The 24523-nt window shown below is 45.6% G+C and overlaps 1 protein-coding gene across 1 annotated transcript in view; it reads left to right on the forward strand.

Annotated features, from left to right (window-relative positions):
- Nucleotides 1–24523, forward strand: part of LOC126175899 (sideroflexin-1) — a 137164-nt gene that overhangs the window by 93727 nt on the left and 18914 nt on the right. Inside the window, exon 7 of the mRNA XM_049922957.1 lies at nt 20266–20393. Within this exon, the coding sequence (XP_049778914.1) occupies nt 20266–20393 (128 nt within the window). The remainder of the gene's footprint in view (nt 1–20265; nt 20394–24523) is intronic.

The following is a 24523-nucleotide window of genomic DNA, read 5'->3' on the forward strand; positions in this document are numbered from 1 at the left end:
ATGCACACGACACCACTGTGGTGTCGCAAGCCATTGACTGCTATTTCGCGCATTGTCACCAGATGGCATAGTGTTAAGTTTTTGTCTCTGTCTTTTCAGTTCTCCGAGAACATAGAAAATGACTTCCTTGGTCCATCTACCATATATTTTCCCTTGCTACATCCTCTTGCCACCTTCATTTCATTTTCAGTAAACTGATTATTATGTATTCCACTCCAGTGTGTTCTCTGATCCATTTGTTTGTTTTTCATGTCTCTCCTAATAATTTCCCACATGCATCTCTTAACTGCCTGCAGAGGAATGCTCTGTTTGTTTTGGTTTTTACATTAGAAACCCATGTCTCACTGCCATATGCCAAAACTGGTGATACATACTAATTGTAATCCCTCCTTTTTGGCCAAATCAGAAGCTTAGTTTTGACAACCCAATTTTAGTTTACCAAAAGTACTGTAGTTAATTTTTAATGGTCTGTTTATTTCTATTCATGACCATCTGACTTTTTTAAAAGTCTATTAGTTTTTAATTTCTTTCCATTCTCTTACAGTGTTAGACGTTGTTTTAGTCTCAAAGTAGTTGAAACTTTCAACTACTTCCTTGTTGTTGTCATCAGGAGCTAACTGTTGTATCAATAGGCCAAGCGGTACTTTTGTATGTAGTTGGCTGAAGTATGTTGTGGAGACAGCATGAAGTGACAGAACTTCTGTTTGTTACCAGAAACAAATGACTGAGATGGAAGAACAAAGTAGCAATACTTTTTCCAGTAGGTTAAGATTACTCAGCTTATTCTTCTGTAGCCTTCAAGCATCAAATAGCAGTTTCAATACTCTATTAAATGTGTAGGAACTGTCTCAGTTCAAGTTGTTGTTGCACATTCTCATTTCTCCAGCTTCTTTGATGACAGTAGGTAGATGCATGGAAGATTTTCATTTCATCAAAGGTTGTGTTCAACAACAGCAGATTTATCAAAACAGTGACATTTAATGTGGCATTGTCAGTGTGTGTGACATCCTGAAATCTTACATACAGTCTGACCATTGTAACTGCCATTGCATATGTAGAGATTTTTATAAATTCAAAGAACACAGAAATAAGGCAGTCTTTTACTGGGCACAGCATCTCTAATTTTCCTTAATGGTTGGAAAATGGATTAAATTCATTGTCTGCCCAGGTCTCTACATATTTTATTTCCCTAGCTCTAAAGGAAGGAGTGCTATAGATTAATCATCTCTTAACCATTGGGTGTCTCAGTGTTTCTTGGAGATGCCTAATTTGATATATCCGCCTGGAACAATTTTTTTTTTTCTTGAAATTTATGTGGTCCTTGTTGGAATACAGTTTCAGCTCTGTGTATCAGCATGTTCAAAACTGCCGTGTTTTGGGTGCAGTGGTATAGATAGATAGATTTTGGGCTCATATGATGATAATGTTGTGCTTTGAGAGATGTGTTGACCGCAGTAAATAGAGTGGCCAAGCTGCCCATCTGATTTTCATTCAAGCAAAACAACTAAATATAGTAATTAACCTTCTCCTCCAATTCACTGGTGAATTTGGTATTGGAGTACATACTGTTCTTATTATCAGTCTGATGTGCGATGTAAACGTTATGAACAGGATAGGTTGCTACTCACTAGTCACAGGCAAGCACAGCAGAAAGACTCCTGAAACAGTGAGCTTTCAGCCAAAAGCCCTTCTTCAAAAGTACACACACACACACACACACACACACACACACACACACACACACAAAATTTACGCAAGCACAACTCACACATACATGACCACTGCCTTGGCCACCAAGACCAATCCTTGAGCAAGTGCGCGTGGTGGGAGAAACAATCTGGGTGGTGGGGTTAAGAAGCTGGGTTGGGAGAGGAAGGTATAGCAGGGTAGGATTGGAGGATGCTAAAGTGCTCCATGTGGGAGGATACAGGGATGTGGTGGGGACAGGGCAGGGCAGCTAGGTGCAATTAGGATGGTAGATCGGGAAGGGGCTGGGGAGGTGGAGTGGAAAAGGGGAGAGGGAAAAGGCTGTGGTTGCATTGGTGGAGTAGTGTTTGAGTGGGAGCAGGGGACAGGATAGGTGGGTGAAGAACAGTGAATAACAGAGATTGAGGTCCGGGGAAAGGGGGAGGGGGATTATGGGAATGTAAGCTATATTGCAGAAAGAGTTGCCACCTGCGCAGTTCAGGAAAGCTGGTGTTGGTAGAGGAAGGATTCAGATGGCACAGACTGTGAAGCAGTCATTGAAGTGAAGAACATGATGGGCAACATGCTCAGCAACTGGGTGGTCCTTTTCATGGCCAATTTGTCAGTTGCCATTCATGTGGACAGATAGTTTGTTGGTTGTTATGACCATATGGAAAGCAGCACAGTGATTGCAGCTTAGCTTGTAGATCACATGATTGCTTTGAGAGGTAGCTCTTCCTTCCATGGGATAGTTAATACAACAGAACAGACTGGAGTAGGTGGTGGTGGTGGGAGGTTGTGTGGGACAAGTCTTGCATCTATTACAGGAATATGAGTCATGCGGTAGAAGGGTTGGAGTGGGGCTCGATGAGGACATTGTGAGGTTGAGTGGGTGATGGAAGACCACTGTGGGAGGGTTGGAAAGGATAGTGCCTAGGATATTCCTTATTTCAAAGCATGACAATAAGTATTCGAAACCTGACACAGAATGTGGTTCTGTTGCTCCAGTCCTGGGTGGTACTGAGTCATCAGGGGAATACTTCTTTGTGGTTCAATGGGGGGACTTTGGGAGGTGACAGGAGAGATAAGGCACAGAAGTTTTTTTATGTGAATAGGATACCCCCATCCTTGATCCAAATCATGAAGATGTCATCAAGGATTCTGAACCAAGTGGAGGGTTTAGGCTTCTGGGTGATTAGGAAGGATTGCTCTAGGTGTCCCATAAAGAGGTTGGCATAGAATGGTGCTATTGTGTGCCCATGTTGTACCATTAATTTGTTTGTGGGTGATGGCTTCATATGGGAAGATAGTGTAACGAGGATATAGTTGGTCATTGTGATCAGGAAGAAGTTTGTGGTTTGGAATTCATCTGGTGTTGCAAAAGGTAGTGGTCACTGGTGGCAAGGCCATGGGATTAAGGATGTTGATGTAAAGGGACGTGCCGTCAATAGTGATAAACACAGGGCCCCACATGGTTGAAGGATTTGGGGAATGATGGTGGGGCTAGGTTTGAGGTTAAGAAATTCTGGAATGTTGATGGGGTGTTCTGGGGGTAAATCCCAGTTGGATGAGGGAGTGGATTAAGTCAAGCAGGGTTCAACATTGGGTTTATGTTGAATTGGTCAGTAGCATCGATGGTGAAAAAGCGTTTCCGCTGTCGGGGCTGGAAGGAGGAGGGAAGATCTCTAACATATCCAGCATGACTGAATTTGGGAGTGTAGCAGAAGGTAAGATCTTTGAGAAGGACAAGTATTTCTGTGGGACTAAGACTTTTGGAGGAAAGTTTAATGATTGTGTTTTGCGACTGTTTAGGTTCTGGATTCTGTACAGCAGTGGGAGTGTGTTTCTGATGCTGTAGTAAATTTAGTAGGTCTAAGAGACAGGGTTTGTCAGCTGTGAGGGGCTGTGGGGAGGTCTGGAGGCTGTTGCAGAGGTAGTGGATAGTGGTAGTCCAAGGGGGAGTATGTGGTAAACAGTTTGGAGAGTTTTTTGAGGTGGTGTTGTGCATGCTACACTATTTCCTGGAGGGCAAGAGCTTGTGTGAGAGATGGGATACAGAAATTTGGAATTGCAGAGCAGGAGAATTTTACAGATGGAGAGGAGGTATTGCAGGTTGGTTTGGATGTGATTTACATGGTTTTGCACAACTGTGTTGGTGAACGCTAAGGACTGGCAAATCTGAACAAGTGGAGGTCATTGTGGAAGGAGGGCCTGCATCTGGAGATGGGTAATTTAATGGCAGGGCCATTTGGGGTATTCCATAAGCCCTCCAACAACAGGAACAGTATGTGGGACTGTGTTCTGGCTACAGTCAAGGAAACTTTTCTTTATTGTTAGATGGGAGGGGCAAGGATCCATGGTGGTGAAAAATATCTAAAAGTATGAGGGGAAAAAAGAAACAAAAAATAATGGAACAGATGAAGTATGAGTAAACAAAGATGAAAGCTGAGGGAGTAGAACCGATAGTTAAAGGCGAAAATGAACTGAAATCAACATGAAAATACAAGGAGTTAAAAAATAAAAATAAATAAAAAGACAGTAATATGGGATACAGGTCAGTGGGCTGATATGTATGAAGAAGAGGGACAGTAGATGTGACTGGATTAGGTGAGGTCAGTATGTGTGTGCTGGAATACGAGAGAAGAAAGAGTGGGGCTTGGGGAGGGTGTGGTAGGACGAGATATAAGTTCTTGTGGCACAGGCAGGTACAGAAAATAACACACAAAATACGCAAGAGTGAGGCAAAAAGAGTGATCAATTTGATGGTCTAGGATTATCATCAAGAGAAACGTGGAACACCAGATGCTGCACCAATAATCAATGTGGTCACGTAGCTGCATGTTGTGTGCAGACGAGTTGGTTGATACAGTGTGGCTTGTGAGTCAGTGTGTGTGGTGCAGTGTGGAAGGCGACAGGTAAAAAGCAGAAAAGAAGGGAAAGATCAGGATGAACACTGAGTAAAGCAATGTGTTGGAAATTAATAACAAAAGAAAACAACACAGGGTTACAACATGGAAGAAAATCCTTTACACAAAATCAAACAATGGAGAATCCAAGATGGTATGGTATGACGACAGTATTACGAAAAGGATTGATTGCTACTCACCATATAGTGGAGATTTAGTCACAATAAAAAAGCTGCTAAACAAGAGATGTTTTAGTCAGTACCTCCCAGGACTGGAGCAACTGAATGATATTCTCCATAAGGGTTTCAACTACCTCCTGTTGTGCCCTGAAATGAGAAGTATCTTACTGTCCTCCCCACCTCTGCCACACTGGTATTCAAGCACCCACCAAATGTACACAATATCCTTGTCCACCCCTGATCCCAACCTGTTACCTCATGGCTCATATCCTTGCAATAGACCCAGCTGCAAGACCTGTCCCATACATCCTCCTCCTCCTCCATCACCATCACCACCACCACCACCACCACCTAGTTTAGTTCAGTCACAAGCATCACCTATCACACCAAAAGCAGGACTACCTGTGAAAGCAGTCATGTGATCTACAAGTGAAGCAGCAACCCTTGTACTGCATTCCACAAGGGCATGACAACCAACAAGCTGTCTGTCAGCATGAATGGCCACTGCCAAACAGTGGCCAAGTGATAGCTGGACCATCCAGTTGCCAAGCACCTGGCCTGTCACAATGTTCTTCACTTCAGTGACTGCCTCACAGCCTGCACCATCTGGATCCTTCTCTCCCGACACCAGCTTCTCTGAACTGTGCAGGTGGGAACACTCTGGGAAATATTCCTAAATTCCCTTAACCCTTTGGCCTCCTTCACCCACTTATCCCCTTCCTTGCTCCCACTCTAGCACTACAAAGCCTTCTATTCCACCAACACACCCACAGCCTTTTACTTCTTCTCTGCTCCCTCCCTTCCTGCTGAACCTCGTGACTGCTCCTAGTTGCCCAACACTGTCCCCACCCTTTCCCTGTATGCTCCAACAAGTAGCACTTCACATACTCCACCCGTACCCTGCTATCCCTCCCCCACTCTGCACCAGCCTCGTCCTTACCCCCCATCTGCAGATTGCTTCTTCCATCATACACCATTGCTCATGATCCAGCATTGGTGGCCAGAGACGTGTGTGTGTGTGTGGGTGGGTGGGTGGGCTCTACTTTAGAAGAAGGTCTTTTATCCCAAAGTAACTTGTTTAACAGTCTTTTTGTTGTGCCTGTCTGCGACTTAGCATTTCTACTAGATGGCTAATTGCAGTCTATCTTTTTCATAGTGCTGTCATTATTCCGCCCTGCATGTAATATTTACCAGGATACCTCAATGATTTCAGGTTGCCAGAATTCTGTTGATCATTTAGCTCCACAAGTGGACATGTACATGCTTAGAAGGTTAAACTGCAGATGTGAGCAACAGTCAGGGATCTGTTCTGGCTTGGAGATCTTGAATTTACCAAGTCTGCATTGACCAGTGAGTTATCAGTTATGGTGAATATTTCCGCAAATGGAGTTTGCAGCCAATTGTCACTAGGAAAGGAGTCTCAACATTTCTCTGAAGAAGTTGGCCAACAAAGAGCTCACGGTCTGCTTTGAAGGAAAGCTACTCAGACACAACAGAAACCCAAAATATCTGGTGGTCACACTTTATGGAATGCCCACTTATAAACTTCTAATAAGGACAGCTGCCAAAATTAAAATTAGAAAAACAACTTTCTCCAGAACACTCTGGTACATGGTGGGCATCTTTTGCATCAACACTCCATACTTCAGTTCTAGGATTGGTTTACCCTGTTGCAAAATATTGCTCCCCAGCTTGCATGAATACTACGCATACAAGACATGTTGACAGAAAGCTCATCCATAGCATCAGACCTACACTTCCTTCCTGGCTACCCATACTACCTACATCTCTGCAGTAGGAAAGTGCAGTTGTATGGGGGGAAAAAAATTAAAAAAAACTGCAGATAAGTCCTCACCTCCCTGTTCATGTGGACATTCCAACCATCAGTAAAGGAAAACTTTGCTGTTGTTACCCACCCCTGGGAATTGCAGGGATGTTGGTTGGCAATGGCATTAATACTAATTACTGCTGGAGACATACATGACAGATTGATCGTAAGATTTAACAACATCCCCCCCAGGGGGCCCACAGTCCCTTTTGTGGGTACATGTGTTGTGCGCACGGGACTCCGAGCTATTGCAGTCTCCTTCCTTTCTCCAGACTGCATTACCGTCCTGTTCCTCTCATTCCCTGTCCTTGCTCCTTTCTCCCTGCCCCCTCCTTTCCCTCTTGGTGGATTTCTTTATATTGTCCTGGCTATCCTCCCGGCTATGTTTTGGTATGTGGTATTGTTTAGTTTGCTGTGTCCATCTCCTTTTCGGCGTTTCGGTCCCCTTGGAGTTTGACCTCCATTTCCAATGTTTTCTGTTCAGTGTGAGCCATTTGGGGATGAACTCCCAACCTAGTTTCCATGGTGCAGGCTCCTCTCCCCCTCTCCTCCCTTTTCCCCTTGCACCCTGGTTTGGTGGTACTAGGGCGGATGCCTTGAACGTGAAGCAACAAAAGCTTCAACATCCTGGCTGTTCTGTGGCCATCTCTAAGAGAGATAGAAGACATGACACTCCTTCTTCTGATCCTTCAGCCTTCCCCTCCCTGGGCACCCCCTGGGAATAGGGTCAAGCTCGTGGGCTTGGGTTGAAATCTTTCCCTCTGTGCCTGGTTTGTACCAGGACAGATGGCGAAAGTTCGCCACGACCAAGCCTTTGTTTTCCATGGAGACGATTGAAGATAAGTATGGCGAAGTGAAATCCATGAGTAAAATGTGGTCTGCCCCCCAGGGTGTCCACAGCTCTTTTGTGGATACATGCGTGGTGAGCACGGGGCTAGTGCAGTTTCCTTCCTTTCTGGGCTGCCCTACCCCCCTTCACCATCCCTCCTCCCCCCCCCCCCCCCCCACCTTACCTCCCCTTCACACTCCCTCTTCTTGGGAGTAATGTATTGAGCCTTCGTCCGGTGATGGATGTCTGAAAACTCCAGGATCCTGTTTCCTTTGTTTTTCTCCATCCTCACGCTTTCTTCCTCTAATGGTCTTTCCTTACGTTCACTCTTCTCCTTGCTTTCATGCCCTTACTTCTATCTCTGCCTCATTCTCCATGCCCTATTGCCCTTGTCTTCTTTTCCGTGTCTTATTCTCCGCTTCGGCATTTGAGATTCTTTCTTCTATCCCTTTATCCCTCTCTCTCTTTCCTCTCTTCCTTCCTCCCTGTGCGTGTCTGAAGGCCGACCCACGCGTTTGCACGCGTAGCCAGTGACAGGGTAACACGTAATTCCCCGCCCTGGGTAGACAATTAAGGCACGCACGTACCCCCTGGTAAAGGCCAGGCCCAGGGAGGGGTGACTGCCTGAGCTGTTACTTTCCGAACGTGCCGATTGGTCCCTCTGTCCATTTCTCGGGAGGTGTGATCTGAGGTGTGGACAATCACCTAAGGCGGGAGTGCCCTCTGAGGGGCCCCCCACAAGGAAGGAGCGCGCCATCGGAGACGCTGGCAATCATGGGGGATTCATCCGCAATGGATTTCTCTTCTTCTTCTTCTTCTTCTTTTTCTTCTTCTTCTTCTTCTTCTTCTTCCTCCTTGTCTTCTGCCCAAAAAAGAAACCTAGATGCAACTCCTGTTCCGAAAATTCTACCACCAGCACCGAAGTTTCTTATTGTCACAAGATCTGACGGTCATGATTTCTCAATAGTCAACCCTTTTGTCATTCAGAAGGGTGTCGATGCGATCTTGTACTCGTTTGCACAATGGTACCTTGCTGTTGGAGACAGAATGCCTTCCAGGCCCAAAAATTACTTCGAGCCACTCTCTTACAGACATTTCCTGTACAGGCGGAAGCCCACCACACCTTGAATTCGTCGCGTGGTGTGGTGTATACCAGGTCACTCTACGGACTAACTGATGAGGAGATTCTGTCTTTCCTCTCTGATCAGGGAGTGACGGCTGTCCATTGGGTCATAAAAAGTGTCAACAAGGACCTCATACCGACCCAAACCATATTACTGACATTCGACAATGTGCAACTGCCTTCACAAATTAAAGTGGATTATGAGGTCATTTCTGTTCTGTTTTCGTAATGGCACTTCTTCAATGGAATATTCACAGCATTCGGTCCAACTGAGAGGAACTAAAATTGCTCCTTCGAGTGTCGTAGGTCTCCAAGAAACGAAGTTACGCCCATGCGATCATATTGACCTGGCACACTATACCTCCGTACGTTTTGATGTACCCCCTGTGGCAGGTATTCCGGCTCATGGAGGGGTCATGTTGCTGGTTCGGGATGATGTCTACTACGATCCAATCACATTGCACACAGATCTGCAGGCAGTTGCTGTCTGAATTACTCTCCCCACTTTCACATTTTCTATTTGTACCGTTTACACTCCATCGTCTGCGTTTACTAGGGCAGACATGATACAACTGATTGCTCAGCTTCCTACACCATGTTTGTTGATTGGAGACTTTAATGCCCACCATCCCCTTTGGGGCTCTCCAGCATCCTGCCCGAGAGGCTCCCTCTTGGCAGACCTTTTCAACCACCTCAATCTAGTCTGCTTAAATACCAGTGCACCAACCTTCCTTTCAGACGCAACGCATATCTATTCCCACTTGGACCTCTCAGTATCCACTATCCAACTTGCACGTCTGTTCGAGTGGTATGCTCTGTCTGACACATATTCGAGCGACCATTTCCCCTGCATCATCCATCTCCTGCATCATCCATCTCCTGCATCACACCCCTTCTCCGCGTTCCATTAGCTGGAACATCTCCAATCCTGACTGGGGGCTTTTCACCTCCCTGGCGACCTTCGTTGATCAAAACTTCTCCAGCTGCGATAGTCAGGTCGCATACCTCATAGACGTGTATTCTCACTGCTGCTGAATATTCCATCCCTCGTACCTCCTCTTCTCCACATCGAGTCCCAGTCCCCTGGTGGACTAGAGCATGTAGTGACACTATTTGTGCTTGGCGACATGCTTTACGCACCTTCCAACGCCACCCTACGATGGAGAACTGTATCAGTTACAAACGACTCTGTGCGCAATGTCTTAGTGTTATCAAAGAAGGCAAAAAGGCTTGCTGGGTGGCTTTCACCAGCTCATTCAACAGTTTTACTCCTCCTTCGGTTGTCTGGGGTGGCCTGTGCCGGTTATCTGGCACCAAGGTCCACTCCCCGATTTCTGGCCTGACTGTAGCGAATGAAGTCCTTGTGGATCCTGAGGAAGTCTCAAATGCCTTCGGTCACTTTTTCGCGGATGTTTCGAGCCCTGCCCATTACCACCCTGCCTTCCTCCCCCGAAAACAAGCAGAGGAGGCATGGCCACCTTCTTTCCAATCTTTGAATCGTGAAAGTTACAATGCCACCTTCACCGTGTGGGAACTCGAAAGTGCACTCACCCGGTCCTGATGGTATCCATATTCAGATGCTGAAGAACCTTTCTCCTGCAGGTAAAGGCTTTCTTCTTCGCACCTATAATCGCATCTGGACTGAAGGTCATGTTCCCACATGCTGGTGTGAAGCAATTGTTCTTCCCATACCCAAACCAGGAAAGGACAAACACCTTCCTTCCAGTTGTCGCCCCATCTCCCTTACCAGCTCCGTCTGCAAGGTGATGGAGTGCATGGTAAATTCTCGATTGGTTTGGCTCCTCGAGTCTCAGTGCCTCCTTACCAATGTCCATTGTGGCTTTCGTAGGTGCCGCTCTGCTGTTGACCACCTAGTTAGCTTGTCGACCTTCATTATGAACAACTTTTTGCGTAAGCGCCAGACAGCGGCTGTGTTCTTCGATTTGGAGAAGACTTAAGACACCTGTTGGAAGGCGGGCATTCTCCACACCATGCACACTTGGGGCCTTCGCGGTCGCTGCCTCTTTTTATTTATGCAATTTTTAATGGATCGAATGTTCAGGGTATGTGTGGGTTCTGTTTTGTCAGATGCCTTTCGCCAGGAGAATGGGGTGCCCCAGGGCTCCGTTTTGAGTGTAGCCCTTTTTGCCATAGCTATCAATCCAATAATGGATTGCCTTCCAGCTGACGTTTCAGGCTCCCTTTTCGTGGACGACTTTATGATCTACTGCAGCACTCACAGAACATGTCTCCTGCAGCGCTGTCTTCAGCGTTGTCTCGACCGTCTATATTCCTGGAGTGTCACTAACGGTTTCCATTTTTCTGGTGAGAAAACGCTCTGTATGAGCTTCTGACATTACAAACGGTTTCTTTCACCATCCTTATATCTCGGTCCCATTGCTCTCCCGTTCATGGAGACAACATAATTTTTAGATCTTACAATTGACAGGAAACTTTGCTGGTCTCAACATGTGTCTTACTTGGCTGCTCGTTGTACCCATTCCCTAAATGTCGTCCGTGTTCTCAGCGGTACGTCATGGGGAGCAGATCGAATGGTCCTGCTTTGCTTGTATTGGTCCATTGTCTGATCAAAACTGGATTATGGGAGCTTTGTCTACTCTTCTGCCCGGCCGTCCATCTTACGCTGTCTAAACTCTCTCCACCATCAGGGGTTACATCTGACGACTGAAGCATTCTACACCAGCCCTGTTGAGAGTATGCCGAAGCTGCCGAATTACCGCTAAACTACCGGCGCAATATGTTGCTTTGTCAGTACACCTGCCGACTGATGTCAATGCCCGACCACCCGTCATATTTCTCCTTCTTTGATGACTCTCTCGACCGTCAATACAGACTGCATGTCTCTGCCCTGTTACCTCCTGGAGTTCGTTTTCGTCGCCTGCTTCAGCAACTTGATTTTACCCTCCCTACAACTTTTTGAGTGGGTGCCACCTTGGCTCCAGGTTCAGGCTTGCATTCAGCTTGAACTCAACTCGCTCCCAAAGGAGATGACTGTGGATTCGATATACCACTCAAGGGTTTGTTGAACTTCGTTCGAGGTTCGCTAATAATGTGTTTATTTACACAGATGGCTCCAAGACTGCTGCTGGCGTTGGATGTGCCTTTGTCGTTGGAGATGGTACCTTTTAATACCAGCTCCTTGACCAGTGTTCAAGCTTTACAGCTGAGCTTTTTTGCTCTCTATCAGGCTGTTCAGTATATCCGCCACCACCATCATTCTCCCTATGCCATCTGCTCTGATTCTTTGAGCGCCATTCAGAGTCTCCATAACCCATATTCGGACCATCCTCTCGTGCAACGAATTCGACGGTCGCTTCAGTCGCTAGCTGATACCAGTGCTCGTGTCCTTTTTTTGTGGATTCCTGGCCACGTTGGTGTGCCTGGGAACGAAGCTGCTGACACTGTGGCCAAGGCTGCTGTCCTCCTGCCTCAGACAGCTTTCTTTTGTGTCCCATCAACTGATGTTAGTGGGGTTCTTTGTCAGCGCATTTCATCATTGTGGCATGAGGCTTGGTCCTCTCCTATGAAAATAAGCTTAGGGCCATCAAACCTATCCAGACGGTTTGGATGACCTACTCACACCCTTCCCGGCGAGGAGGAGGTCATTTTGGCCAGGTTGCGGATTGGGCATTGCCAATTTAGCGACCGCTACCTGTTGTCCGGTGACCCCGCCCCGCAGTGCCCCTGTGATCATCCATTGACGGTGCGCCATGTTTTATTGTCCTGTCACCATTTTCTTCACTCTTGTGTTGTCCTGTGTCTGCCATCTACCTTACAGGAACTTTTAGCTGATGATGCTCGAGCAGCTGCTCGTGTCCTTAGTTTTACTACATTGATGGACTTGTCCAAAAAGATCTAACTCTTTTATTTTGTTTATCTGCATCTTTTTAAGTACCTTCTGGTGTTGCCCATTGCGTTTTTCTACGCTATTAGTGCACTATCATTTGTGACTGGGCGCTAATGACTTTAGTAGTTGAGTGTCCTAAAAAAATAAATAAATAAATAAATAATGTTGTCTGGTTCTTTGCTCATGAAGACATCTTCTGCTGCCCAGTCTGAAGCCCTGTGTGCTTGTGACCATCTCGGTGACATCCCAGTCTCCGTTGCACCCCACCAATCTTTGAACTCTGTACAAGGCATCATTTTCTACCAGGATCTTCTTCTCCAAACTGATGAGGAGCTCCGTGGAAACCTTGAGCGGCGAGGAGTCCAATTTATCTGCCATGTACAGCGAGATCCTAAAAACAATCGCACCAATTCAGGCACCTTTATCGTGGCCTTCAAGGGGGATACCCTCCCAGAGAAGGTAAAGGTGATGGTGTATTGGTGTGATGTAGGACCTTACATTCCACCACCGATGAGATGCTTTAAATGCTTACGGTTAGGACACGTCTTCCCACTGGACCAATGATCCCTTCTGTGGTGACTGTGGGCACCCCCTCCATGAGGGGAGTGCCTGTGCTCCACCAGCCAGTGTGTGTAAATTGTAATGCGCAGCATCCTCCACACTCGCCAGCATGCCTGGTGTATGTGAAAGAATGACGGATTCAAGAGTACAAGACCTCAGATCAACTTACCTACGACAGAGGCTTTTCGAAAGTATGACCAGCTCCATCCTGTGCCTATAACTTCTACTTTTGCTTCAGTTACGTCCATTCCCCCTCCTACCCCCTCCTCTTTTCAGCCTCGCCCCATTCGCCCCACACCTTCCACCTCACTCCCTCTCTCATACTCCCCCTCCCCATCAGTACCCGTACCCATCCCTTCGTGTGCTGCTCCCCCTCCCCTGAAATGCTCCCTTCTGCGGCAGCTGCCAGTACTGGAGCTCCTTCCTTGAACTCCTCTTCCCAGCACCCCTCTGAAAGGCAATCTGTAGCTCCACATCGGCCGCGCAATCCACAGCTGGTGGCCGCCAAGATTGCCAGGTGTAATTCTATGCCCGACATTGCTGCATTTTGCCCTTCTTTTGCTTCACAAGAGCAGAAGCAGAAACACAAGAACAAGAGCAAGGCCCCTCTGGTACCCCCTGAGGTGCCGCCTTACCCTCCTCCAGCTAATGAACCAACAGAGTCTGACCCCCACCTATATGGAAATTACCCGTCCTTATCAGTGATGGACGGCAACTCGGCGGCATGACCGGCTCCGGTCTGTTCACTTCCCATTTGGATTCCGGCTTGAGAATCGTCCAGTCAAATTGTAATGGCTATTTGCGTCACCTCCCGCAGCTGCAGCCCCGTCCAGTCAAATTGTAATGGCTATTTGCGTGACCTCCTATTCTGCTGCTTGCATTGTTCTCCAGGAGACCCATTTTGTCAATTCTTGCTCGCACACCCTTCATGAGTTCTACACTTTCTGTCAAAACCGAATTGACCCGTTGCAGGCTTCTGGTGGTGTTTGCACCTTGGTCGGCAAGGACCTTTAGTAAATGGGTTCCCCTCCATACCGCTCTGGAAACTGTCAGGGTCTATCTGGCCACTCCAATCACAATCGGTAATATCTACCTGCTGCCTGACAGACTGCCCACATCCTTTGCCCTAACCACCCTTCTTCAACAACTCCCTTCTCCCTTTCTGCTTCTAGGGGACTTTAATGCCCACAACCCTCTTTGGGGCAGCGACATGACTGCTGCCCCGGGCAGGACAGTTGAAGCTGTTCTGGCAGGCTTGACCTCTGTCTTCTAAACACTGGCGCTCCCACGCATTTTAGTATGGCACACGGCACTTTCTCTGCCATTGACCTCTCCATCTGCAGTCCAGGCCTTCTTCCCTCCATTCAGTGGGATGTCCATGATGACTTACATGACAGCGATCATTACCCAATTGTTTTGACATTCCTTCAGTATATATCCCTCTGTCACCCTCCCACGTGGGCCTTCTCTAAAGCTGATTGGGGTGCCTTCTCCTCCGCTGCGATCACAGAGTAGTATTGATGAGTCTACACAGACTTTGACTGGGGCCATTCTTTCCACAGCTGTTTCAGCCATCCTTTCTTCCTCAGGTTTCCCCTATCGGAAGATGGTCCTTTGGTGGACTCCGGAAATTGCTGCAGCCATAAAAAAACCACCGCCGTGCTCTTCAATGCTTCAAGCGGCACCCTTCTACTGCTCTCCTTCTGGTCTATAAACGATTCCGCACCCGGGCCTGTTACCTAATCAGCTTTCAGAAATGGATTTGCTGGGAAAGATATGTGGCTACCATAGGACCGCACACCCCTTCTTCACAAGTCTGGGCGAAACTCCCACCAACGTTGCGGGTATTTCTGTGCATGGTGTTGCCCATACCAATGTGGACTTTATTGCTCAACACTTTGCCCAAGCCTCTGCATCGACTCAGTATCTGCCCACATTCCTCCTCCTGAAAGAGCGCTCTGAACGACTGCCTTTGCCTGTCGTTTCTCACTGCTTGGAGCCTTATAATGCCCCATTTAGTGAGTGGGAATTCACCAGCGCCAGCGTTCTCGTCCTTTGTCCCAACACAGCACCTGTACTAGATCAGATACATAACCAAGTGCTCTAACACTTATCGATGGCTGGCCACCGTTGTATACTGACCCTTCTCAACCACCTGTGGAGTGAGGGGGATATTTCCTACCCAGTGGCAGTAAATCATTGTTATTCTGGTGTTGAAGCCTGGGAAGCCACCTCTTCAGTTGGATAGCTACCGTCCAATTAGCCTTACCAACACCTTCTGCAAGCTCCTTGAACACCTGGTAAGTCGGCGGCTGTTTTGGATCTTTGAATCCCATGACCTTTTGTCATCGACTCAAGGTAGTTTTCGCTGTGGCTGTTCTATGGTGGATAACTTTGTCCATCTGGAGTCTGCTATCCAGTAGGCTTCTGCCCATGGGCAACACCTCATTGCAGTCTTCTGTGACTTGCATGAAGTCTACACCACACCTGGCACTACCACATCGTCACCACCCATCACGAATGGGGCCTTAGTGGCACACTGCCTGTTTTTATCCATAACTTTCTTTCTGGGTCAAAGTTGGTTCCTCCTACAGCACTTCCCGTTGGCAAGAAAACAAGGTTCCCCAGGGTTCCGTGCTGAGCTCCCTCTCTTTCTCGTCGCCATTAACGGGCGGTGGCGGCTGCTGGGCCAACAGTGACCCCCTCTTTGTATGCTGACGATTTTTGTATCTACGTCGTGTCCTCCGTCATGGGCAGTGCAGAACGCCATCTACAGGGGGCAATCTACCAGGCACAATCTTGGATTCTCTCCCATGGCTTTCAGTTTTTGGTGGCCAAGTTGTGTGTCATGTATTTCTGCCACCACCGTACAGTCCATCCCTATCCGGACCTGTTCCTTGATGGCCAATTCTGCTAGGTGGTGGACACCCATTGCTTCTTGGGTCTGGTCTTTGATGCGTGGTTGACATATGCCTCCCTCATCTTCGCCAGCTGAAGAGGACGTGCTGGTTACATCTCAATGTTCTTAGATGTCTGTGCAATACCACCTGGGGTGCAGACTGCGCTATTCTCCTGCAATTGTACAAAGCGCTGGTCCAGTCTCATTTAGACTATTGGAGTCCTGTCTATGGTTCTGTGTCACCTTCAACATTGCAGATGCTAGACCCCATCCACCATTGTGGGGTACAACTTGCAACTGGTGCCTTCCGTACTAGCTTCGTGATAGCCTTCTTGCAGAGGTGGGGATTCCACCGCTGCGAGTTTGGCACCAACAACAGCTGATATCTTACGCGCTCCGCATTCACTGCATCCCAAAGCACCCTAATTATGGTCTCCTTTATCCAGACACGGAGATCAACCTCCCGCAGTGCTGACCATGATGTGGGCTTACCATGGCTGCCTGCATTCAGTCACTCTTTTCTGAGCTCCAGCACTTCCCTTTACCACCTCTTTTCTCTGCTCACGCACATACCCCTCCATGGTGCATCTCTCGGCCACAGCTGTCTTGATCTCTCCATCAATTCAAAGTATTCTGTCCCTCCGGAGGCCCCTTCGCCACCAATTCTACTGTCTCCTCAGTTTATTCCAGGGTTAGGAAGTGATTTATACTGATGGCTCCATGGTTTCTGGTCACACTGGTTATGCGTACACCTATGCGAGACACACGGAACTTCATTCCTTGCCAGATGGCTGTAGTGTTTCTACTGCAGGACTGGTAGCCATCTTGTGTGCACTGGGCCATGTCTGCTTCTGCTCAGACTGTCCTTCACTATCTGTAGCGACTCCTTGAGCAGTTTGCAAGCTACCAGCCAGTGCTTCCCTTGCCACCTGTTGATCATAGCTATCCAGGACTCCCTTTCTCTCCTTGATCAATGTGGATGCTCAGTGGTTTTCATTTGAACCCCAGGCCATGTTGGGATCCCTGGTAAAGAAATTGCCGATCGGCTGGCTAAATTGGCTACTAACGAGCCATATCTTGCTATTAACATTCTGGAAATAGATCTTCGCTCAACATTATGTTGTCGGGTTTTGGGACTTTGGAATACAGAATGGTACACTCTTTCTTCACCGAACAAGCTCAAGGCAATAAAGGATTCTACAACTATGTGGTGGTCCTCTTTACGGGCCTCTCATAAACCCTCTATCATCCTTTGCTGGCTCCGCATTGGCCATACTTGGCTGACTCACAGTTATCTCCTCCGTCGTGAGGACCCCCATCTCTGTCATTGTGGATCAATGTTGACTGTGATTCACCTCTTACTGGACTGTCCTGACTTATCCGCCCTGCGTCGGACTTTTAGCTTTCCTGACTGTCTACCCCTGGCGTTAGCTGACAATGCCTCAGCGGCTGATCTAGTTTTACAATTTCGTAATGATGGGGGTTTTTATCACTTTATTTAAGGGTGGGACCTTCAACCTTATCGGTGGGTGGAGGAAATGGCAGGCTGTCTTGCTGCCCCCTTCGCCCCCATTGGACTGGTTGCAACTGGGCTTGGTGGTTCACTGCTGCCCTCTGTCTTCCCACTCCTTTCGTTATGGAGTCTGTTTTATCTTGAGTGTCTATTTTGTGTACCTCTGCTTCTACCTTCATTGCCCTGTCATTAGTCAATTTCTTTCCCTCCTCTCTTCTTCCACCTTCTTCCTTCTTTCTCTGTCAATAATTTGTAATTTTATGGCCATTGTAGTTCCCTCTTATAGTGTGAGGTTTTAATTGGTTTTAGTTATTCCAAGGTCGGAGGGACTGATGACTGCATAGTCTGGTCCCTTCTCCAATCCTACCAACCAACCAATTTAACAACATGAGATTATATGTGTATTGACAAAGTAACCTGGCTTTGAATTGCCACAGAACTTGTGGTTAGTTCTTAACTGAATAATATTCAACACTGCAAGATGTCCCAATTCTGTTCACATGTGGAAGAAAATAATTTATCCAAGGTGTGACTGTGGTAAAGCAGGCTGTTCACCATATAATTAAAGGGTGCTCTCTGAAAGCTTCCCTAGTGATAAAAAAGACTTGCTGGCGATGACAGAGGGGTCTATAGACTACATTTGTGGCCTAGATATTAGTTTGTAATTTAAGATAATTGTAAATACTAATTTTTAGTGATGTAGCCATACACTAAATAAAGATAGTATGATCAGTGAACAAGTAAAGAGCTTTGATCCAAATGGCCAGATCATAGACGTATCTTAATCAGGTGTACTTGTTGAGCTGACCTGGTGGAGGCAAGCGGATTACTCATCTCCATTCCCCCATGTTCGGCATTCCATAGGCACCAGCAGCTAGTCAGTGTTCAATGAGTTTGCTGGTACTTCATTCTTCTCCATAAATGTGCTTATGACAGGTTCCCAGACGTTACTGAGAATGTAGCCACAGACATTGCTTACCAGTTGGTCCTTGGTTCTTGTTTCAATGGCTTCTTTCATGACACACTCAATATTTGGATGTTTTGAGTGTTTGGCCAATTTCCTGGTGGGGTCATATTCTATAATACGCATTTCAGACAAACAGTGCTTGGAACTGTCAACTTGTTTGGCAGTAGTAAATGAGTGTCGCTGGCGTTCACAACAGTAATCATTGACTGTGTGCACAATTTCAACTATATATTTCATTCCACATTGGTTGGGGATTTGGTATACCTTGGTCTTACTTAGAGATCATCCTTGATGCTATATAATGGTGTCCTAGTTTTAATCAGAAGGTAGACAACTGTCTTGACCTGATGATGTCTGAGAATCCATCCTAACTTCCCTGATAAAACAACAATGTAAGGACAAAGGCCATGGCCATTTCTTTTTAATATTCTTCTTCTTGTCTCCATAGGTCATGCTCTCATTGTGGAGTGTAGAACTCATCAGAGCTGCCTTTCCAGTTAAGTTTCTGTGAAACACTGTTTTCAGACCTTGTATTTCTCATAAGAAACTTCCTATGTGTGAGGTAATGAGCCATATTTATGAGCATTAATACCACTGTATCTCAATGTACCATCTATTGTTCATTGACCAGTACATCCAGAAAGGGGATTGCTCCATCAGCCTATATCTCTATCATACATCTGATGAAGCTGATTGTTCAGTCTACACAGCAGGACCAGGAGCACTAGCAGAAGCAATATCAGTACCAGTAGCAACATGATTTCCTATTGATGTCGTTACTGAATTTTAGTTTGGCTATTTGAAGCTTGATGGAACAAACTGAAATGTCTTATACCTCTTCTCCAGTGTGATTCAAACCAGTTGTGAATGCAAAAGCCTCTTCAAGAAACAAGCATTTTGTCACAGAGCTATCCAGATGCTGTTGTCTCTGTTTCTCTCTTCCTGCTGTAATAGTGTACAAGGCTGATTCCGTATGATTTGGAAGATAATATCAATTGTAACATATACATGCAAAGAGCTTTGTGGTGTTAGTAAATTAAGTTTATGAACATGTCAGGTTTTATGCTGGAACAGTTCATAAATTTCATCAAAAATGAAAACAGTATAGCAAGTAAATTTAATAGGATGATTAATCACCTCTCCCAGAAGTAAGTAGATTATCACAGAGTAGCCAAAAATTCTGCAGTTTTGCAAAGTCACAAGTACACTAACAGTGGGAAAGTTGTCTTGGACCACAGTGGGAAAATTGTCTTGGACCGCACCAAACACTTCGTGCTGCTACTGTAGCTTATTATGGTATACCATCAGTGATGTTTTGCTATCATACCATGGTTAGATGGAAGGCTTCAAGTCACCAAAGGAATACATCAGTCCACATTTTAGTTTTAATTTCTTGTATGAATTTTATCTGAAGAAGGCAGCAAGCCTGAAAATCATAGCAGGCGATTGGTTGTTAAAGTGAATATTTTGATACAATTACAGATAGAAACAATTTACAATAGTTGCCAAGGTAATAGAGGAATGGAAGTATATTTTTCATAAAGTAAAGAGATATTATCCAATTGTAGTATGACATTTGAATGGCTGTGTTGCAAGGACACTAGCTATCTTATTTTTACAACATACAATCCATTGTTAGTTTTTCTCCATATCTATTTAGATTACATGAACATGAAAGTACATAAAAATATCAGTTCTCATAATGGTGTGGTGCTTCTAGCTGGTTAACCAAGTTTATGTACAATATTTAGATTACCAGTCCAACACAACTCATTTGAACATTTGAAAGAACACCAGTGATCAGTCATGCTGAGAAGACCAGAGAGACTAAGAATTCGTATATGTTAGTGTCTTGTTTCTTGCTGAAATGAAAAAGCAGCACAAAATTGTAATATGTGTGTTTCAGGGAACTTAGAGAAGGTGTTCCTGTTGCAGACCAGGATGGTAAACGAATTGGTAATTCAAAGGTTGCAGCACAGTATGGCATTGCTGCTGTAACCTTTAGTAGAATTGCAATGGCCACACCAGGAATGGGTGAGTTCAGTACTGCAAGATTACAAATCTTGACCCATTCAGTATTTCAAAACATTCATTTTTTGGAAGAAAAAGTAAACATAAAATAAGAAAGAATAAGAGAAAAACTATAGATAGTGGAGGAAGGGATATGCCATTCCAGAATCTGAAGAGAGAAAATTATCTAGATGGGAGGTAGAAGTAACCATGGAGTTAAGAGTTGATATGGAAATTCCAGTTTTTGCTTCTTGAGCTTTTTTGTTGATTGTGTAATTTAATTTGCATTTGCTCCTTAATGGGATTTAGAACTATGTGAAAGCTTCACTTTTGTGTACTGTAATGATGTAAAATCGTTGTGTGAAAAAGTAGTACAAAATATAAAAGAAGAAAATTTTAGTGGATGTGATTTTCTGTTCAGATGAGACCACTAATGAAACTTGCGGATAGAGTTTCTGTTATTAAACTTTTTAATAGGTTTTATTGCTGCATTCTGATTTGTTAACAGTTTACAACTAATGGAGATATTCACCACTAATTTCAAAAACTAAATTGGGATTTTACAGTACATACAAAAAAATTATTATACTCTGAAGCACCACTCTGAGATCGGACACTGTGAAGTAAATTTATATGCCATCACTACACCATTTTGACAATAGAGCACTATGGATATTCAACACTGGAAGTGAGAAGTCGCCTAAGTTTTTTATTTATTTATTTTTCCATATCCATACTTGAGAGCAGTGTATTACATTGTAAAATTTACTTGGTATCAATAACTGCATAATCATCCATATTAAACTGTAGGTTCTCCTATAACTGACTGGGTAAGTCAGTTTAAACGTCAGGCAAATGGGAGGGCAATATTATCTTCAATACAGCCAAGCATAATAAAGCACTACAGTTTTAAAGTCAACATTAGGTTGAGGGGGTAGGCTTAGTTAAACGTACATGGTGGGGACTGAACCTGGTTTTTAAAATTATTTTGGCAGTGTGCATAAACAGTGACTCAAGTGTACTGTCTGACTATTAAGTAACTGATTTGGAAGGCTCTTCTGATGTCATTTGATTTCTCGTATTTCAACCCCAGTGTTTTTCTTCCTTCTGCATGGAGGATATTTACATCTATTGCGAAAAGACAAGCAACATCTGTGTGCAAGATAACATGCAAATTACTTTATTTGTACTATGTAGGATAACCTGCGTAAGCATTTTACACTAAATTGAAGAAAAATTGTAGATGCTAAAAGTTACAGGAAGCTGCTACCACCTTTTTGTAGTATTGTTTAGAAACTAGACAAAAATGCGCCACTTATGCAAAATTATAGAAGGGTGAGTACTTGTGGGACCTGAAACACTAGCCGTCAGATATCAGAAGGGTCACTATGAACAGTTACTCAGAGACCAAACTGAATTTACTTTAGTCACTGTTTTGTGATATTTCCAGAATGATTAAACGAATACCTGGTTGAATTCCCACATCTTTGTTTACCCAGTTATTTGTCTAAATAAGTTTCATTAATCCACTGTTCTCAAGTTTTGCCATGAGAGGAAGGATGTTGGAGAGACCTTAGACTTCACAATCTCTGTAGTAGTAGTACTTCATTGTCAGTGTAGTAATCTGACAGATGGTATATTTCAACATTATAGTGGAGATAATGAGTCACAGATAGGCCCAATAGAAAGACTGTCAAGCAAGTTTTTAGCCAAAAAGGTCATCATCAGATTTGTTGTTGTTGTTGTTGTTGTTGTTTTTGTCGATGTCATTTTTGTTTTTGTTGTTGTCGTCGGCGTCGGCGTCGTTGTTGTTGTTATTGGCATCGTCGTCGTGGGGGTTGTTATTGCCGTCATCATCGTCTTCTTCTTCTTCTTCTTCTTCTTCTTCTTCAGTTCAGACAGGTTTGATGCAGCTCTCCATGCTAATCAATCCTGTGCAAGCCTCATCATCTCTGAGTACGCCATTCCGTCTCCCAAAGCCGAAATACCCTGCGGCATAAGACAGAATGTAGGTCAATTTTGGAGATACCCATCTCCATCAGCAGTTACCGCGTAGCCTGTTTCGCCAGCCTATTGGCAAGTTTTCAAGTTTGCTGCCTGGGATTCTGACGTGTCCTGGGGTCCACACAAAAACCACTGAACGACGGGACTGTTCCAGGGTATAGATAGACTGCAGCCTACATCCTTCTGAATCTGCTTAGTGTATTCATCTCGTGGGCATCCCTCTAAGATTTTTATCCCCCAACTTCCCTCCAGTGCTAAATTGGTGATCCCTTGATGCCACAGAATGTGTCCTACCAACTGATTCCTTCTTCTAGTCTGATTGTTCCACAAATTTCTCTTCTCCCCAATTCTTTTCAGTACCTCACCATGAATTACATGAGCTACCCATGTAACCTTCCAAACTGTTAACCATGCATGTTTCACTTCCATACATAGCTCCACTCCATACAAATACTTCCAGAAAGGATTTTCTGACACTTAAATCTCTACTCAATGTTAACAAATTTCTTTTCTTCAGCCCCCCTGCGGGTCAAGGGGTTAGAATAGGCAAGAGGTATTCCTGCCTGTCCTAAGAGGTGACTAAAAGGAGTCTCACACATTTTGGCCTTTATGTGATGGTCACCTGTAGGGTTTGACTTCCATTTTTCAAAATTTTCCCGAAGCACAAGACAACTGGGGAAGGCCGCCTTACATGGTGCATAGTGTCATAATGCGCCGAGACCTCTTGCATCCTTCGTCGAGATGGACTGCACTTCCACTCATTCTCTAGCTGTTGGGTGAGGTCACCCTCCTGAGTGCATGGTCCTTCATCCTCTTTGCACAGTATCGCATTCTGCGCTGTCGACGATAAAGGACTTCTTAGCTCGTTTGTGCTTGATATCCAGCATGGTAACCAGTCCGTTGTGGTGAGGCCGCTATGTACCTTGGTGAATGTAGCCCCCTGAACACACAGGGATCGCTCTGCTGATGCCTGTGCAACTAACTCCCCACGTATGCCATGGAGTAGATGCCCATCACCCTGAGGCATTGGGGCTCCCAGCAATGACTATCTTGCCAGGTGGCCTTTGCTGCAGCTGGATGGTGCTCGTGGGGAGGGCCCCTGGTCGGAGTAGGTGGCATCAAGGCAGATGATACGCCATAAAGCCTAGTACATGTCATCTCTTGCTACTGGTCAAACACCAGCTATCTCTAAGTGATAAAGTCTAACTCCAAGGCTAAGAAATACGACCCCAAATCGCTCCCCCCCCCCCCCCCCCCTCCCTCCTTGGCCACATCATGGGAGGAATGTTAGGCTAAGGATGGCAGCGAAGCTTATTCATCCCAGTACCTTGTATGTACGAGGGTTGATGGGAAATCTTTCTTCTCAATGAAACAGTTTTTTGTATAGCATTTAGAGGACAAGTTTGTGGAGGTGGAATGCGGTCAGGGTCGATCTTGATCAAAACAGCATCCTCTGCCCTTCACGGGCACTACTCGCCTGTGACAAGCTGGGGGATGTTCCTGTTTCCATCACACCCCACAAATATGGTCCAGGGTATCATATTTCACTGGGACCTACTTTTGCAGTCTGCCGATGAGTTGCGCACCAATTTAGAGCAGTGAGGTTCGTCCAGCGTGTCCATGGGGGTCCGAGGGATAATCAGGTTGCCATCGGTGCCTTCATCTTGGCCTTCGAGGGTGACACATTACCCGAGAAGGTCAAGGACATGGTCTACCACGGTGACGTAAAACCATATATCCCTCCCCCAGTGCGGTGCTTTAAGTGCTGGAAGTTTTGCTGCTGTATTTCCAGCATCACCTGTCCGGGATTGTGGACGTCCTTCACATCCAAATACTCCCTGCGCCCCACCTCCCATCTGTGTCAACTGTGGAGAGAACCATTTGCCTTGCTCACCAGACTGCAGGATTCTCCAGAAAAAAAGAAAAATAATTGAAAACAAGACCCTGGACCAACTGACCTACACTGAGGCTAAGAGAAAATATGAGAGACTACATCATGTGCATATGATGTCAACTTACGCCGCCACTATGACAACGGTTCTACCATTTTCCGTTCTGCCGCATACAGTTGGCTCTTAGAGCTGTCAGACATCACCTGCCCCCTTGATGGTGGAGGGCACTTCCCTCCCTGTTGTTCCTGCACACCCTAC

This window comes from Schistocerca cancellata, chromosome 3, assembly GCF_023864275.1.
Source record: "Schistocerca cancellata isolate TAMUIC-IGC-003103 chromosome 3, iqSchCanc2.1, whole genome shotgun sequence".
Classification (NCBI taxonomy): domain Eukaryota; kingdom Metazoa; phylum Arthropoda; class Insecta; order Orthoptera; family Acrididae; genus Schistocerca; species Schistocerca cancellata.